This window comes from Myotis nattereri, assembly GCF_964212035.1.
Source record: "Myotis nattereri genome assembly, chromosome: 3".
In the NCBI taxonomy this organism is placed as follows: domain Eukaryota; kingdom Metazoa; phylum Chordata; class Mammalia; order Chiroptera; family Vespertilionidae; genus Myotis; species Myotis nattereri.
Genome location: NC_138077.1, coordinates 176,961,527 through 176,979,831, shown reverse-complemented (window position 1 = coordinate 176,979,831; position 18,305 = coordinate 176,961,527). Strand labels below are relative to the sequence as shown.

At 45.6% G+C, this 18,305-nt stretch overlaps 1 protein-coding gene across 1 annotated transcript in view; it reads left to right on the top strand.

Moving 5' to 3' along the window:
• Nucleotides 1–14,950, top strand: part of C8A (complement C8 alpha chain) — a gene marked incomplete at both ends in the record, with an annotated part of 59,769 nt that extends 44,819 nt beyond the window's left edge. Inside the window, 4 exons of the mRNA XM_081087325.1 lie at nt 5,699–5,830; nt 6,957–7,114; nt 12,106–12,328; nt 14,799–14,950. Coding sequence (XP_080943451.1) covers nt 5,699–5,830; nt 6,957–7,114; nt 12,106–12,328; nt 14,799–14,950 — 665 coding nt within the window. The remainder of the gene's footprint in view (nt 1–5,698; nt 5,831–6,956; nt 7,115–12,105; nt 12,329–14,798) is intronic.
• Nucleotides 14,951–18,305: the final 3,355 nt, after the last annotated feature.

Here is an 18,305-nt window from a genome sequence, read left to right as displayed (position 1 = left end):
CCCTTGACTGATCTGCATCTTCTTTTCACTTTTGAGTTTAGGTCATACTGGCCTCTCTGAGCAGAATCTTGCTGCTGGGAACCCAAGGCCTTCTCACGGTTTCCCTACCTCAATTTGTCTGGCCAATCCCTACCCATCCTTTCAGATTTGCCTCTGGTATCCTTCACCAAGGAAGGTGTCCTGACTCTGCTGCTTCCTTTCAAAGTCCTCATCACACAGAGCAGTAATTGCCTGTTTACTTGCCTCCTGCTCCATTCTTGGCTGTGAGCTCACTGAGAACAAGCACTCCCCTTAGTCCTCTATTTTCCAGATGTCTGGCACACAGAAAGAAATCATTAAGTACTTAGCAAAGCGGTCTCAAATGTTCTTCAGGTGTTCTGGGGTGTTCTTTAAGTTGCAGAATCATGGCGTTAGAGGAGACCTTAAAAGACCACTGGTCAGTTCTTCAAACCATGTCTCCTTGGCCTCTGACCATGACAATTTACCTTGTGTTGAGGCTAAACCCATCTCTCCACAACTTCTGCAATTTGGTCCTGCTTCCCCTTGTGACCACACAAACAAGCCTAATTCCTTGTCTTCAAGACAGTTCTCTGGAGAGTTGGGTCAGGTCTATGGATCTCTCTTAAAGGAAGGTCTTTCCTTCCCTTGTTCAGGTCAACACCTCCCATCCCCTCAAACATTACCTAAATGAAATGACTTTGAATTTCTTCACTCTCATCATCCTTATGCTCATTCTTCTCCAATCATTCTCCATTTCTATTTATTAACAAAAATTTAAACTCCCACTACATTATTGCTAATTACAGGGACAACGTTGCACACATCTCTAGTGTTTACTAATCTTGCATAATTTAAACTTTATGCCTATTGATTAGCAACCCCTCATTCTACCTCCCCGAAACTCCTGTGGCAACGACCACTCTACTCTCTGATTCCATGAGTTTGAATATTTTATATAGCTCTTCTAAGTAGAGTCGTGCAGTATTTGTCCTGTGACTGGCTTATTTCGCTTAACATAATGTCCTCAAAGTTTAGCCATGTGTTGTTACACATGGCAGCATTTCCTTCTTTTTTTAAGGCTGAATAATGTCCAACAAGTGTCCTTTTTCTAATTTCCTTTTAAAAGTGTGGCTCCCAGAAGTGTTCACCAGGCTCTGAGTTTCTCTAACCTGCATAAAGAGTGAGATTATCTCCTCCTTTACTTCATTAAGTATAATTTTCACCTCGCTTCATTACCCTACTGAATTGGAAGTCATCTAAAGCTATGGCCTTTTCTCTTGTTCTCCTGCTAAGCTGTGCCCATTCCTTACTGAGCTTCTGTACTGGTATTTTGTCCCCAGCATAGGATATTAACAGCTTTCCCACCTGAATCTCATTTTGCTATGTTTGGTCTGCCTATCAATCCATTCTTCTGAGGGTTTTTGGGATCCTGATTCTTTATCTGAGTTATCTTTGGCTTTTCCTAGTTTTTACTTCTGGGTGTGATACACTAAGCCTGGCTGTTGAGTCCATATCCAAGCATTGACAAAGGCTTTGGCTGAGGCAGGGCAGAGGCCAGCAGGCCATCAAAGGTTCTCTGTAGGACTGTGGGACTCAAAATATGGTCCAAGATGCACTGCATAGGAATCATCTTTAAATATGCCAAATCATCTTTAAAATACAGATCACTGATGACTCAGAAATACAGAATCACCATTGATAGAGGTGGGGCCCAGGAATCTGTATTTTTAATTAGCACTCAGATGATTTCATTGTGTAGCCAGGCTTGGGAACCATCAACTCCAGAGTTCACTGCCTTCAAAAGCCAAAACCAATGCCAGTGTGATCTAGTCCAAAGCTGACATCTCAGGTGTCCAGCCTGATGAGACAGGGGCAGAGCCATGACAGCACTGCCTGGTTCTATAAACATAATCCACCCATGCCACACACCCATCTGGGCAAGTGCTGAACAGTTCCTCTAGGCCTTTCTCTGCTCCTTTCCCCGCTGCCCCCCCTGCTCTCAGCTTCCCTCCCTCTGGTTCTGTGTCTTGGATTTTGGAACCACATTTGAGCTCCTCTGCCCCGACCCCAGCTTACCATGGGCGCGCTGTAGACAGCTCTGGGTTGGCCTCCCCTGGGCTCCTGGAAGATTCCTCTTCTAGCCCTGGTACTACACTGACACAAGTGATAGAAATTAGTCTTCATTTAATAGATTGTCCTAACCTGCTGGCTGCTCAAGGCCCTTATTTATTCAGATTCACATCATATTCCTATTAGTTTTGTTCCCATCGTGTCTACATTTCCCAACACACAATGTGCTTGGGTTGGTACATAGTAGGTGCTTACTGAATTGTTCTGGCTGACAGCAGAATTCTTCAGTCTGATGCAATCACTGGAATTAGTGAACATACCACAGGCTTCTGAACAAGACAGCCTTGAGTTTGAATGTCAGCCTCAGCATTTTTCAGCTGTACAACCTTACACAAAATAATTAACCCTCATGAACGTAGGACATCACAACTAAAAATGAGAAATGTGGGCTGGAAGCCCGAGGGCACCAGCTCTCACATTGTATGATGAACTCACATACCTGCCCCTCCTCAGTGGTACCCGGCTTTGGGGCCCTCAGAAAGTAATTCTTAGCAGTCAAGTCATGCTTTTCAAATCAAGCTGCTGGAATTCTCTTCTCCCAGCTGCACGTGGCAGGCTGTTGCAGACCCTCCTGAGCATAAGCACTCCACACGCGTCCTCCAGCCCCCACTAATGAGCCAGTCCCGTCACTTTAACTCGGCAGCACTCCACCACTCACCTAAGTAATTAATCTGGCTTCTGCCCGTGAATTCCTTTCATCCACTTTTGTTTACTACTGTTGAAGCATTTTTTAATCAAAACAATTAAATATGCTAAATCTTCCCCAATTAGTAATGCATTAAACACGAAAGGTGCTTGAACAGAGCTGGGAGAAGAAGCCCTTTGCCTGGTTTTGAGTGCTGGTGCTTAGAGCATCGCTTCTCCCAGGCAAGCATGGCTTGGGGTTATTCAGAAACTGGTGGGCCCAGTCACAGAGGGCTGCGGTGAAAGGGGCCAGTCCACTGGACTCTCTCCGTAAATGGGGAACTGAAGCCTAGTGAGATCATGGGCCCTTTCTAAGCTCACACAGGGTGTCAGTGACAGGAATTTTGTTTTGAATTTTTTTAAAAAATAAAATTTGTATATATTTAAGGTATAAAACATGATGATTTGATATACATATACTATATAATAAAAGCCTAGTATGCAAATTGTTCCCTTGACTGAGAGTTCGACCGCTGGCTATGATGTGCACTGACCACCAGGGGGCAGTGCAGAACATGGTGCATGTCAGTGATGCGGCGCTGGCAGCAGGTGGCAGTGGAGGTGCTGCTGGCCCCGACAGGCCCCAATGAGAGCAAGACTGTGGCGGGATAGTGGAGCAGGTGAGCAGGCAGTGTCAGGCCAAGGCAGGTGTGAGCGGGCCCAATTGCCCCACCTATCACCCACAGACAGTGACCAATGGCAGTGGTTGGGGGGGGGGGGGCTGCTGCCCAGCTCCCAGGTGCTGAGGGTTGGGGGCCCAGATGCTGCCCAGGGCCCAGAGGTCAGCTGGAACCTGCCCTTCCACACCAGACACTTGCACTTTGATCACTGGCCAGGCCTAGGGACTGCACCCGTACATGCATTTCATGCACTGGGCCTCTAGTTTGACATAAAAGGGAAATGATTACTATAGTCAAGCTAATTTACATATTTTCTCACACATTTACCTTTATTGTGTGTATTAGGAAGCACGTGAAGACTATTCCCTTGCAAATTTCCAGTACTGAATACAATATTATTACTGTGGTCCTCAGGCTGTGCATTGGGTCTCTGTGCTTTATCAGTCCACATAGCTGCAACCTTGTTCCCTTGGACCAGCATCGCCCATCTCCACCTACTGGTGCCCCCTGTCCTATGCTCTGCTTCAATATATAGGGTGCCCCCTAAAATGTATATACACACTCTGAATAATTATAAAGACAGTGTTTATTAAAATACATTTCATTTTCAAAATTGAGCTATAGCAGTTAAAGTATGTATACATTTTTGGGGGGGACACCTTGTTAGAAGCAGAGGCTGGAATATACGAATATATATATATTCTTTTTAAAGATCCATTCATCTGAGTGACAGATTTGAATTCAGGATTTCTGACTTCCAAGATGCTTTCCATCAGAAGCCCTTACCAAAGGACTGGCTCATAGCATTCATTTACTCACTCATTTTTTTTATTCCTCAATCATTCTTCTTTTTTTAAATATATTTTATTGATTTTTTACAGAGAGGAAGGGAGAGAGATAGAAAGTTAGAAACATCGATGGGAGAGAAACATCGATCAGCCGCCTCCTGCACATCTCCTACTGGGGATGTGCCCGCAACCCAGGTACATACCCTTGACCAGAATCGAACCTGGGACCTTTCAGTCCGCAGGCCGACACTCTATCCACTGAGCCAAACCGGTTTCGGCGCTCAATCATTATTCTGAAAATAGCTTCTGAACTCCTCCTCCATGGCAGACATTGCAATGCTATGCTGACAAGAGAGTGGTGAATAAGATAAAAGTTCTTGAATTCATAGAGTTTGCAGTGTAATGGGGATGCTGGCAGGTAAAATTGGTTGCTGAACACTCCCTTGAAGAAAATATTCAATCTAATCCTCAGCTCAATTAAATCATAGCCCTAAATTATTTTTCCTTTGTGGTTGTCAGGATAACATAATAACTGGTAATAATTATTATACAGTTGCAATTAATTAAAAGTAATGACATTCCAAGACTACAAACTCCAATTCACAACCATCAGAAGACTTTTGCTGCAGGAAGAGTTGAGCTCTGCAGCAACGGTCCATGTCTTGCTCTGATCTGCTTTTCTAGCCCCATCTTGCCAGGCTGACCAAGGGATGGCAACCCAGCTCTGTCCATTTACAGGCTGTGAGATCAGGGCAACATGACCTTACTGTATTTAGAAATATGTTCCGCATCTGCAAAGTGCAGGTTCCTTAGCGGGACAAATACAGAGATGTAGACAAATACAGAGATTGCTAACATGGGACTCAGAGTTCTCCTGGGGTCAGAAGGCAGGCACACTCCCCTTGGAGACATCTCCATCTTCTAACAGCACTCTGGCCTCTCTGGGGTGCAAAGAGAACCTAGGCAAAAAGAATCATGACAACTATGATCGTCCAGGTGCGAACAAAGCACACTGGTCGATCTGAAGAAAGGTACAAGTATTTTGATCCAAAAAGGCTTCCTGAAGTAAATGATGTTTGAATTGGGGCTTTGGAAAGATGGTAAAAGGGAGAGAGAAAGGGGCAACATGTGCAAAATTACAGAGTGAAAATGGGCCAGGCACTGTGCTGGGCACAGAGGTATATGGAAATGATGAGAATCACTGCCCCACGGAGGCGCAGGGGAGAATGTGCAAAGGAAAGGGAGCTAGCATTTTTGAGCAACTAGTCTGTGCAATACATATTCTTTCTCATTTCAAGAATTATTTGGGCTGGAACCACATGGGAGAGGACATGGAAACTGGATAATGGAATTGGATTTCAACCCAGATTACTTAGACTCCAAAGCCAATGGCAGCTTTTACTACTGTGAGAGGTTGTACCATAATAGCAGTCATTCAGCATCACAGTGCTCTTCGTTTCTGTCTCCCTGCTGCAGGTGTTTCCTATGAAGACATCAAGAAGTGCTTTGGAGGGTCTTTGGGTTTATCTTATACCTTTTCGGAGGGCTTAGAGATTGGAGGAGGTTTATCAGGGGAAGACTGTAAAAGAATGGGAGGTGGCCACACTGGTAAGTATTTAGTAAAGAGTCTCCCAAGAAGCAAAGCCAGACTTTTCTTTGGACACACAATCAGGGCACGTGTCTCCCAACTCCCAAGTTGTTCCATTCCAGTCAATGATCAAACTGCATAACTGCTAAATACCCCAAGTCAATGACTGGACTGGCTCTATTTTTGAATCCAACATAGGTTGAAATTACCTTAGAAGTATTTGACTTTGTATGGCGCATGCTCCTAAATTTCAAGCACTAGATCAAGATCTAAGTGAGACCCAGGATGAAAGAAATGTGTAGACAGAACCTGGAAAACAACTGTTGAAATAAATGCCCATAGGGATACAGTCCAAAAGGGAAAAAGAAGTCCCTGAGAGAGGAGCATTTGGTTACTAAGTCCAAGCTCAAAGAATAATGATTAAGGGAAGATTGTACAGGAATATTTGTGGCATTTCCTGAAAAAGTCAATATGAGTGTTCAAGTATTCATTCATTCATCCATCAAACATGCATTGAGCATTTTTTTCAGGTGGGAGACAACAGACAATGCAGGGATGATGAAACAAATTTACAGTGCAGTGGAGGAGGTAGACATGAGACAGGTTCAAGTTACTCCCCTGGCATTAGGCTACTCATGCCTCAGAGCCTTTTGTCAAACTGCCCTTCTTTCTGATGCCCTTCCATCCTCTCTCCATTTCCCTACAAATATTCATTCACTTTTCTAGAAAACTCAATTTCTTCTTGTTCAGTCCCTCCCCATCCTGACCATGTCTTTCCCTGCACCCCTACTCAGCCCCACAGACCTTCACTGTTTAATTGAACATACTTGGCATATAGCAGGCACTGAGTAAGCATTTGACAGGTGAATGAATAAATGAATGAATGATCATCCATTTCCCACCCTCTCCCTTCTCCATTTTGGGCTGGGCTGTCCTCCCATTGCGAGCTCTACCTCAGAGGAAGGCTCTATTGCTAAGTCTTGGTCCTTCTCTTCTGCTTTGTCCTGTTAGTTAACCGAGCAAAACAGAATGGACAACAGCTCTAAGGACAGCATATAAACTTTGTCCCAAATATCATTAGTGGCTCTTGTGAACCCATCCTTTAGCTTTTTGGGAAATGAGCTAATGCCGTTATCCTCTTGATAGATACTGACGAAGATAACAGGCTTGTGGAAGACATCATCGCTCAGGTGCGAGGTGGCAATTCTGGCTGGGGTACTGGCTTGGCACACAACACGAGCTTCATTTCGTACCGTTCCTGGGGGCGGTCGTTAAAGTATAATCCTGCTGTTATTGATTTTGAGGTAAGTCTTTTCGCAGTTGAAGAAACTCTACGTCCGTGAGGAATGAAAGTGAAACCGACCAGATCATTTCATATTTCTTATTATGAGCCCATCAAAGAGTAAGATTAAATGTTAACGGCACACTGAACCGGTGGCCTCCCCACGCCTCACTCTAGGGAGTGTGTGACTAGACCCAGGCCACAGGAGAGCGGGGCCAGACATCTTATATCTGGTTAGTGCCCAGTTTTACACCAGTCATCCCAGAATTTCTTCAGGATTGGGTGACATTAAGAAATTTGCATTTATACATATACGACTTAAAAACACATCTGCTAAATTGGGGTAGGCATACTTTTCCATAAAGGAACAGATAGTAAATATCTTAAGTTTTGTGGGCCACATCTAGTTTCTGTCAGACAAGTTTTATTTCCTCTTGTTTTTCTACAACCTTCTAAAAATATAAATCCCATTCATAGCTCAAAGGCCATATGTGGGGTGAGTTGTCCTGAGCTGTAACTGTAGTTTGCTCTAAATGATCTCATCCCTTCACCACAATGAACCCCGGGCAAGGCCTTGATTCTCCCCATTGAAAAGATTAAGAAACCGAGGTTCCAAGGACTCAAGTGATTTGTTTAAAGTCCCAGAGCTCATATGTAGTGGTACCTGGATCTCAGACCTTTGGATTACACATCTGGTTCTCATTTTCCCTCTATCCTACTTCCTTCCTTAAAGTCATGATTATCAATTACTGGGGACAATTTTGCTCCCATGGGGAAATTTGGTAATGTCTGAAGACATGTTTCACTGTCACAACCAGGAGGGTACTTCTGGCATCTAGAGAGAGAGGTCAGGGATGCTGCTAAACATTCCACAATACAAAGGACAGCCCGCATCACAAAGAAATATCTAGCCCTCAATGGCAATAGTGCCAATATGGAGAAACTCTGCCCTAATTCCTAACCTTGCAAAGGGAGTAAAATTGTACTCAAACTGAAACTAGGTCATGGTTTTACCAGTTGTCAAATTAATTCTATTTCTATGCAAGGGTAATCCATTATAAATGAGTTATATTGGGGGATTTAAAATAAAATATGATTGTTTTCCTGCCCACTTTCTCCTGACCCTGGCCAATTTTCTACTCATAATTAAAACTTCAGGTAATGGATACATCCCTCTTCTTAAAATATATATACCAACAGTTAAATATAAATCTAAAAGTCTGTTACAACCCTGCTCTCTATGAAGAAAGAGGTGAGATGAATGAACCCTGATTTTATTTCTTCTTCAATAAGTCAGAGTCCATTTTCATACACCTGTAATTCACATAGGGTCTGAAAATTGCTATCATCAAGCTATTAGTGATTTGGGGAAAAACTGTAAAATTTATAGCAGGAGTAATATACAAACTTTCATGGGCAAGAGGTGAATTTTGCATTTGCCTTGAGCAAAATGTTTAAGGGGAGGACCGAATGATTTGGAGAAGACCGAATGCTATCTTCTGGGAAAGACAGCCTGGGTTTGGGGTGAGAAAGTAGATTTTGGCTCATGGCTCAGCAACTTTTTGATGTATAACCTTTGACAAACAACTGTTTTCTGAGCCCCATTTTCCCACTCTATAACATGGGGATAATGACATGTTCTGTCCCAAGGTTGGGGAGAGAAAAGTGAGCGCTTAGGAGATGTCAGTTGAGGAAACAGGTTCATGGAGGTTAAATGTGCCGGCCAAGGCTTGTGTCTGGTAAATGGCTGAGCCCAACTGGAGCCATGTCTGACTGACTCTAACACCCACAACCACAACCTATATTACTACCTAACTAGTTTGGATTCGATGCATTAAGCCTATTGGTGGGTTACAGAGCAAGGAAGTGACATAGCTTGAGCTGTGCTTTAAAAATAGAGAATGCTCACAGAAGTGTGAGGGATGAATGGAAGGAGAGAGACACTGTGGGCAAGGGGCCCAGTGAGGGGGTTATTTGGAACCTGATGATCATCATGGAAACAGTTACTCACTTGTGCATCCCAGAGTTCATCAGTACTTATTTATGGCAGATATTTAGAGTGAGTAAATGTCGGAATCATGCTGTATGAAGTGGTGATGCTGTATGTCATATATAGGATGTCCCCTCAAAATGTATACATACACTTTTGAATAATTAGAAAGGCAGTCTTTATTAAAATACATTACATTTTTAAAATTGAGTTATCAGTTGTTAAAGTGTGTATAGATTTTTGGGGGACACCCTGTATTATTATGAGTTATGTGTTAGGCTATTTTGTGTTGCCATATCATACCACTTGCCTTCTCTGAATCTATTTTCTCATCTGTAAAATGGAAACAGCATTCTGAGATTCTTCTTCTCCACCTCTCTTCCCTCCTGTAAGTACCCCTGGCATTAAGGAGTGCCCCCTTTCCTTTCCCTGAGGGCTCTGGGAGGGAGAGGTGAGAGACCTGGGACTGAGTGCTAAAGTTTGCTGGAAGGTCAAAGGGAAGTTGCCTGGTGGTCCTGGGCTTTCCCTGGAATTAAGTCACCTTAACCAGGCCCTAGGGTGGCCCAGGCTGCACTGACTTCCTCACAATGGGCCATGGTCCCGGGACTTCCAGTAAGTGGTGTCCTTCCCTTGGCTGGAGGCCCAGCCAGTCCTGCCATGACCAGCCTGATGACCTCAGCCACAGCCCCTGAGCACAGGTCAAAGTCTGTGGCCACAGGTCTCTCTGTACACATTTCCAGGAACCTATTCAAGGCTATGGCCATGCCCTCCGTTGACTCTGATTCCAGAGAAAGGAGATTGCTCCAGCATGGCTCAGTCCTCTCACAGAATTTCCCGGTGATCTTAGCAAGCGATTCCCCTCTCAGGGCCTCAGTTGACTGTCCTGTAAAATGAGAGATCTGGAAAAGAGCTTTTCTTTTATGATTGTGTGATAAAATATAGAGCATTATGAAGCATGCTGAAGGTAACCATATGTACACAAAAATTGAAAAATATAGGCTTTTTTTTTTACTATCATCACAACTAACTAATAAAAATTAGTGCTTTATTTTATACTAGAGGCCCGGTTATGAAAATTCATGTACTGGAGCGGGGTCCCTCAGCCCAGCCTTCTCTCACAGTCCAGGAGCCCTCAGGGTCGGGAGGCAACCTGGCAATCAGGGGAAGGCAACGCCCCATCACACCTCTGCTGCTGTCACTGCCGGCAGCACAAGCCTCAGCCAGCTCTGGTTAGCTGAGCCTCAGTTGGCTTTGGGCGGCTGGGCAGCTGACAGCCAAGGCTTGCCTGTGCCTTGGGCCAGCCCTGGTAGGCTGGGGGGCTGCAGGGATTGGGTGCCGCCATCTTGTGGCTATGGGTGCTGCCATCTTTGAGGGTGTGATAGTCAATTAGCATATTCCCTCCTTATTGGCTGTGGGCGCCGCCATCTTTTAGGGCAGGGCAGTCAATTAGCATATTCCCTCTTTATTAGATAGGATTGTTCTTCCCTTTTGCAATGGTATCTCACATCCATTCTTTAGATTTTCATAAGGAGTCTAGGAAATGAGTTCTTATTTCCATTTTGTAGGTAATGAGGCTCAGGCTGAGAAAGGAGCAATTAGGAGTTCTAGCCACAAAGTTATTAGGTGAGCAGCATTTATTTAGCTTTTACTATGTGACAGGCCATGCCCATCCATCAGCTTTCATCCTCACAGTAAACCTGGGAAGAAGGACTCTTGTTCTAACTTTACAGAGGAGGAAGGGAAGCTCCACTGGTAATGAGGCTGAGATCATACAGCTGGGTTTCCTCCTCCAGCTTCCAGCTCTCCACATCTGCCACAGTACTGCCCAGCCAGGAGGGGTGGCTTTGTCCCTGGGACATTTGGCAATGTCAGGAGACAGTTTTGGTTTTCACAACCAGGAAATGCTGTTGGCATCTAGTGGGTAAAGGCCAGAGATGCTGCTAACCATCCTATAATGCACAGGAATTGCCACAAAGAATCATCCAGTTGGAAAATCGGTAGTGCGGGCTGAGGCTGAGGAACCCTGGATGCCAGTCATGCCTGGAATGGGTTTTCTCAAATGGAAATGATGCCCACCTTTCCCCAAACACGTAATCAGCAATGACAGAATAACTACCTATCAAGGACTTGGTTAACTCCTACATTGAAGGTTAACAATCAACACACACACACACACACACACACACACACACACACACACACACAAACAAATCCTTTACACTCTTCCTGACTCCTAAAAGTGCTCGAGGGGGCAGATAAGTTGGCACAAATGGATTTTTAAAATATACATATATATTTTTATTGATTTCAGAGAGAAAGGGAGAGGGAGAGAGAGAAACACCAATGATGAGAGAGAATCATTGATCAGCTGCCTCCTGCGCATCCCCCACTGGGGATTGAGCTTGCAACCTGAGCATGTGCCCTTGACCAGAACTGAACCTTGGACCCTTCAGTCTGCAGGCCGACATCCTATCCACTGAGCCAAACTGGCTAGGGCTAAATGGCTTTTGAGTTCCCCTCTTCCTCGAAGATCAGGGGACCAGATATTTCAGAGTTAGGTAGGTCTATGTTCAGAGTGACTCTTGCACTTAATTGCGTGATCCTGAGCTGGTCACTCACTCCTGAGCCTCCACTTCTGCATCTATGGCAGTGGTTCTCAACCTTCTGGCCCTTTAAATACAGTTCCTCATGTTGTGACCCAACCATAAAATTGTTTTCGTTGCTACTTCATAACTGTAATGTTGCTACTGTTATGAATCGTAATGCAAATATCTGCTATGCAAGATGGTCTCAGGCAATCCCTGTGAAAGGGTCGTTTGACCACCAAAGGGGTCGCGACCCACAGGTTGAGAACCGCTGATCTATGAGTTCCACAGAGTGGCTGCAAGGATGCAGTGCAGGGAGATGGTGTGGAGCCTGGCTCTGTGCCTGCCATGGAGCAGGCCTTCCAGGAGTTTGATGGCCAGCACTTGGGTTCTGGGAACTTGGATGATACCAGGGAGTGCCTCTGTTCCTCTGCCCAGACACAGCCTATTCACGAGCTGCTGCGGCACGTGAACCTGGGAACCCTGGAGGCCAAACGCCAGAACCTGAAGCGGGCCCTGGATCAGTACCTGATGGAATTCAATGCCTGCCGCTGCGGGCCCTGCTTCAACAATGGGGTGCCCATCCTTGAGGGCACCAGCTGCAAATGCCAGTGTCCTATGGGTCGCAAGGGCCTTGCCTGTGAGCAAATAGAGCAACAAGGTAAGGCTTGTGCATCCTCACTCAGGTGCAAACCTGGCCCAGCTCAGAGAGGCCAGTGTGGGAGGGGTTTGGGGTCCCCAGGATCTCTGTCCTGTGCCCTCTTGCCCCCTACCCTAAGAACGCTCATGCTGAGCTTTATGGCTGACCCCACAGTAAATGGTTCTTATCCTTGCTCTCTGCCATTAAGACCCTCCCTTGGATGAGAACTGTTTTTCGTCAAAAAGTGTATGGTCAATAGGGTTCAATTTTGGAAGATGCATTCATTTCCTAGGGCTGCTGTAAGCTCAGTGGTTTAGAGCTACAGAGCCCAAGGATTTCTTGACTTTTCAAGCAGAGTGTGGATGGGATTTCAGCCCCCATTGGCCAGGCAGCTTTCCCAGAGGGACCAAGGTCAACGAGTAGGAAGAATAATTCACTCTTATTCTGTGCCAGGCACTCTCCCCCAAGGATGTTATGAGAGAAATACTATTAATAGCCCCATTTTAAAAATGAGGAAACTGGGGCAGGAGGAAGATGAGATAACTACTCATGAGCAGTATCAGAGCCAGGCTTTAGACCAGCCGTGGGCAAACTATGGCCTGCTGGCCGGATCCGGCCCGTTTGAAATGAATAAAACTAAGAAAAAAAAAGACCGTACCCTTTTATGTAATGATGTTTACTTTGAATTTATATTAGTTCACACAAACACTTCATCCATGCTTTTGTTCCGGCCCTCCAGTCCAGTTTAAGAACCCATTGTGGCCCTCGAGTCAAAAAGTTTGCCCACCCCTGCTTTAGACCCAAGCAGTCAGATGCTAGGATCCAAGCTCTTAACTGCTGCATTCTACTGATTTATATCCCAAGAATCAGGAAATCTAGGGAATGAGGGCAGAGATTCTGAGATGATTGCACTGACTACCATTGGTGATGGAGGGTGGGGGCGGGGAAGGAAAGTATGTATGTCCCAGTTCAGTTATCAGCCTGTCTTTGCTTAAAGGGACAAATGTGAGCCCAAGCCTGGGTAAGTATAATTATAGCACGTCCAAGGGCCTCAGAACCAGTGACTTAATTGGATCCCTGTCCACACAACATAGAGACAGACAGAACAAGGAGTGGGAACTACCTAGACATGCTTTTCCATGGTCCAGTGCTGGGCTTAGAACTGGTCCATGCTGAGTCATCTGTATATACAATGTGCATTGGAGATGGGTGTCATGATGCCAATGACGGGGTGATGGCAGGGCATGGAGGCCTGGGTCCTCCTCCTCACAGCACCATTCCTCTCACACGATTACAGTCAGTCAACTGCAGGAAGCCCGTGGTGCTCCATTGACCTTGTCCCAAGCAGGGTGGGGACATCAGGTGGCCTTGGGGTTATCAGACTGAACTTTCAACCTGACAGAGATCAATCAGCATAAAAAAATCTAAGGCTGGGGAGTCAGCCTCCATGGAGACTCATTGACGCAGGTCCCTCGAGACTTTCCCAGCAAACCATTGCCTGTGGGGACAAAGTCACAGAGGTGGAGAAATATGGACGGAGAACCCTGCTGTGGCTGCCCCACCAGGGAGTATAATTACAGAGCTGGAAGGAACTTGTAGATAATCTAATCCAATGAGAGTCACACTGGGATCTGAGGGAACTGGGGACTTAGGGGCTGCCCCAGGGGGGCAGAGCAAACCTAATAGACACCCCAGCTTCAAATAGAACAGCTCCACTCTCATCTGACTTCCACGTTAGGGCCCATAAAAGATTTCATTTTAGGAATAAATAAATAAATAATGAAAAAAGTAATGATGGAAAAACTTCACCAGATTAGTCCACCCTTCTCATTTGACAAAGGTGAAAACTCAGACTGAGAAGGGGGATGAGCTTGCCCACAGGCACAGAGCCAGGAGGCGACAGCAACCCCAGGCTAGCGGGGTTGCAGGATGTCACCACCTACATTGACCACTGGATAGTGACTTCTTGCAGCTGAGAGTAAATGCTTATCAACATGGGCTTTTTCCTGGATTTCCAGAGGCACCTGATCAGAGCCTGTGTTCTGATGCTCTGTGCAGAGAGCCTGTCACCCACCCTGGCCCATTGTCAGAGCCTGAGGGGTTTTGATTTGTAAGCCCTCATTCAAATGCCCAGCAATGCTCTCCACACTGGTGTCTGTGAATCCCCAGCTGGGCTCTGCTCCCTGCTCCTCACACCCTCCATGGCTGTCTTTCTTCCAGAAGGGCATGCCTCCCCGCCTTACTCTGCTATCCATCTTCCATGGAACCACAGACTCCAATTTCATGAGAGGGGGTCCCAGTGGCCTTCTCTCCATCCAGAGTTTGAAATTAAGTGTGAGGCAGCGAGCATAGGTCTTGGTTGTCTCCACCAAGGCATTTCCCCAAGGAGAGATCGCAGACCACTCTAGGGCAGCGGTGATCCTCCCTCCATAGGGTCTGAGCTGCTGCTTGTATGCTAACCTCCTTCTCCCCTGGGAAATGTTCTGTGCAGGAGCCAAGGCGGAGGGTCGCTGGAGCTGCTGGAGCGCTTGGTCTGCTTGCTCGGCAGGCACTCAGGAAAGGAGGAGAGAGTGCAATAATCCTCCACCCAAGAATGGAGGCCGCTCGTGTCCAGGGCGGAATGTGCAGACCCAAGCTTGCTGAGGGCCTCTGGGCACAGGATGGGACACATGCAACAGGTGTCACCACCTGCACTGACCACTGGACAATGACTTCTTGCAGCTGAGAGTAGATACCAATCAACATGGACTTTTTCCTGCTGGCTCCCAGGTCTGGAACCAGGCTGGGCCATCTACAACCAGCAAAATTCAGTCATCCAACACCTAGGTGTTAAGTGTTAGCTAGTCTTGGACCTGCTCACAGCACTTTGATCATCCAAAGAAAAGGAGAAATCTCAACCCAAGGTTAGGGGTACCAAGCAGGCACAGAGTCTTGAACCAATCAAGGCCAATAAAATAAAGTATGATGAGAATTATCTTGGCTCTTTGGTAATATTTGTTCATTCATAGAATGATTAGTTGGTAGGATAAGCAGACACAGTGAAATAATGAGAAAAAAATAAAGATTGACTTGAGTTCCTTCTATTTTCCTTCATTTTGACTCAACGTTTTCTTGTATTCCTTCAATTAATGTCTTGTTTGCTTAAGTTCTTACCACAACATCATGTTTCTCCCAATTATTTTGTCACACTATTCTCTTCCTTCATTGGGTTTTTCACAACTAGTAATTATATATTGGTGCCCATGTATCCAGTGACTATGACCCATCTGCCCATCTTACGGGCAGAGGTTAGCTTTGTTTGGTTCTGCACTGTATCCCCAGAGGCCAGGGCTGTGCCTTCCTTTGGGAGGGACCTAACAAGTACCTGTGGATGAAGTGAGGGACTGAGCTCAGGAAACAGTTCAAAGACGGGGTCCATATTAGTCAGGCACCCAGAGTGGAGCATAGATTGGAGGGGCCAACCAATAATGATCGGTGTACCTTCCCTGCCACACCTGCATGGCAGCCAATCATACCAGCCAGCCTCAGTATCTCACAGCACTCCAGTCTGGACGTATTGTGTTGCACTGACTTTTCTGTTTACCTATAAGTTTCTCCTATAGATTGTGAGCTCCTGAAAGGTAGAATTTGTATTCCCAGTTGGTAGAAGAAACATGTTTCCAGAGTCCTTCTATCCTTCCAGAATCTTCAATCTTTTTAGGGTGATAATAAGACTTATATAGACATGATACAATTTAAATGGGTTTTAGGGACACAGAAAATTAATTGTCTAGCTAATGCCCAAATATGTGGATATAAAATAAGTGCCAAGGGAGGCCAGGTCGGGGAGAGACTGGTCTCTTTGTGTGAATTTTATAGAGTGGGGATGATGGTGAATGTAAAGAAATAAGTTACATAAAATACTTAAAACAGTGCCTGTCACATGCAATTTATTGGCATCACTCTTAATCTTATTATTGTTACTATTATTAATTAAAAGTTATAGTTTAAAAGTTTATTCCTGAACTCTTTAGATCTTCTACATGAAAGAAGAAAAAAGAAGACTCCCTTATTGCTTCTATTCCTGCTGTTAATTTACTTTTTTAAGTTAATCTACACTAATAACTAATTTCCATTTGTTATTTCCTGGGGAGAGGTGGTTACATGCTAGAATGGGAGGCCAGACTGGCCAGGCCAAGAGAGCAATTTACAGAGGACATTCAAACTTGATCCCAAAGTTGTGGTACTCAGTCTTGGTTGCGCATTAGAATCACCTGGGGAGTAAAAACACTGCTGTCCAGAGGTTGCAGCCCAGACCAATTAAATCCGAGCCTTTGGAGGTGGGAGCCAGACATCAGTAGCTTTAAAAGCTCCCCACATGGTTCCAATGCTGCCAAGGTTGAGTCCAGGAGGCATTACATGGGAAATGGGGTATGTGACCAAACAAAAGGGCAGCCACAGTAAGGTTTATCTGTTCTATTTTATCTCGTCTTATCAAGGAGCTTGTAAGATCACATCAAGCATATGCTCCTCTACCTTTGCTCTGTGCTGTCTACCAGTGGAGGGTATAGGATGGTGTGTGGGGTACAGGGGAGAGAGAAGAAACCAGAGGCAAGGGAGCACCTTAGGAGGTAAGTGTGGTCATCTAGGTGGGTGGAGCTGAGACTGTTGGGATTAAGCAATTGCCTGGATCAAGTGTGAGCCAAGACCACGAATTGAGCAATGTCATCTACCTGAGCCAGAGAACCCAGACCAGTGCCTGCGACCCTCCTCTGAAGGTTCTGCACCTCCTACAGGGTGAGAAATGACAACACAGCAGCAGTGGCACTTTCAACAGCTGCAGCCCCTCACCGGACCTGCGCCTTCCCCTCTTCAAGAATGCCTGGCTCTCTCTGAGAGAAAGGCATAAAACTCATCCAATGGATTCTCCCTTAGGTCCTTTCAGGAGATCTATAGTCTAGGTTTTATAGGTAGCAGATGTAAAAACATGGTTTAAAGATCTAATCTTCAGCTTGACAAGGTGTCTTTTGAAAAGTAAATTAATGGCAGAATGAAAAGCAATCAGGAGATGCTTTTTCCTTTTTCCTCCTTTGAGATAGAGGAAGATCTAAAGCAATCCGCACTCAATGAATTTCTTCTGAACACTATGCCTTTAGGGTGAAGAAAATGGACAGAGAGAAAGGGTAGGCTTCAAAAACCACGCTGCAGGAATGAGAGATGGCAGCATGAAGCCATCAGGAGCAGCACAAGGGAGGAGCTGTGATGAGGATAAGCAATGGGCCCTTGTTCTCCATGAGGACCATCGAGGGAGGCTGCTATCCCTTTGTTCAGGAATGGGTGAGCTCTTGGCCAGGCCCCGTGCTGGGTGCTGGAGGTACAGAAATGAATCAATCAGACGTGGTCCCACCCCAGAAGTACACTTTGTCTAGGGGAGGCCTGTGAACAATGGCGGAGGGGTACCAGCAGGAAACCCAGGGGCTGTGGGTACAGGAAAGACAACCTGGAGGAGTAGTAGATGGCCAGAGAGGTCAAGGAAATAAGCAGGAGTTAGACAAGCAAAGGAAGATGAGGAAATAGCTTGTACAGTCACAGAGGTTGGAAACCATGAAGGTTGGGGACAGTTACTGCTCAGCAACTGGGCATGGGTCCTGGACATTCTCAGGCTGCGTTTGGACCTTGAGTTTGGTCACTGAGCCTTTCCTGAGGGAAGCTGGTGCTTGGCCCTGGGAGATTTCCATAAATAGACACTTGTCAGTCATTCTCCTATTCCCCTCAGGTGTCCTGGAGGTTCAACACCCCACAGACATTGTTTTAAGGCCCGAGCATTCTGAACTGGATTCACAAGGTTGTCTCTGATCTGATGCAATGTACTGCTCCATCTGTACCTCCCATTTCAGACTCTGTGAGTCAAATGCACTAAAAATCTACCATCCCTAACATGATCCACAAAGCCCTGTAATGACCAGCCCTTGGCTCTCTCTCTTTGTTTTCTTCCATTTACTCTTCTCTCAGTCATGCT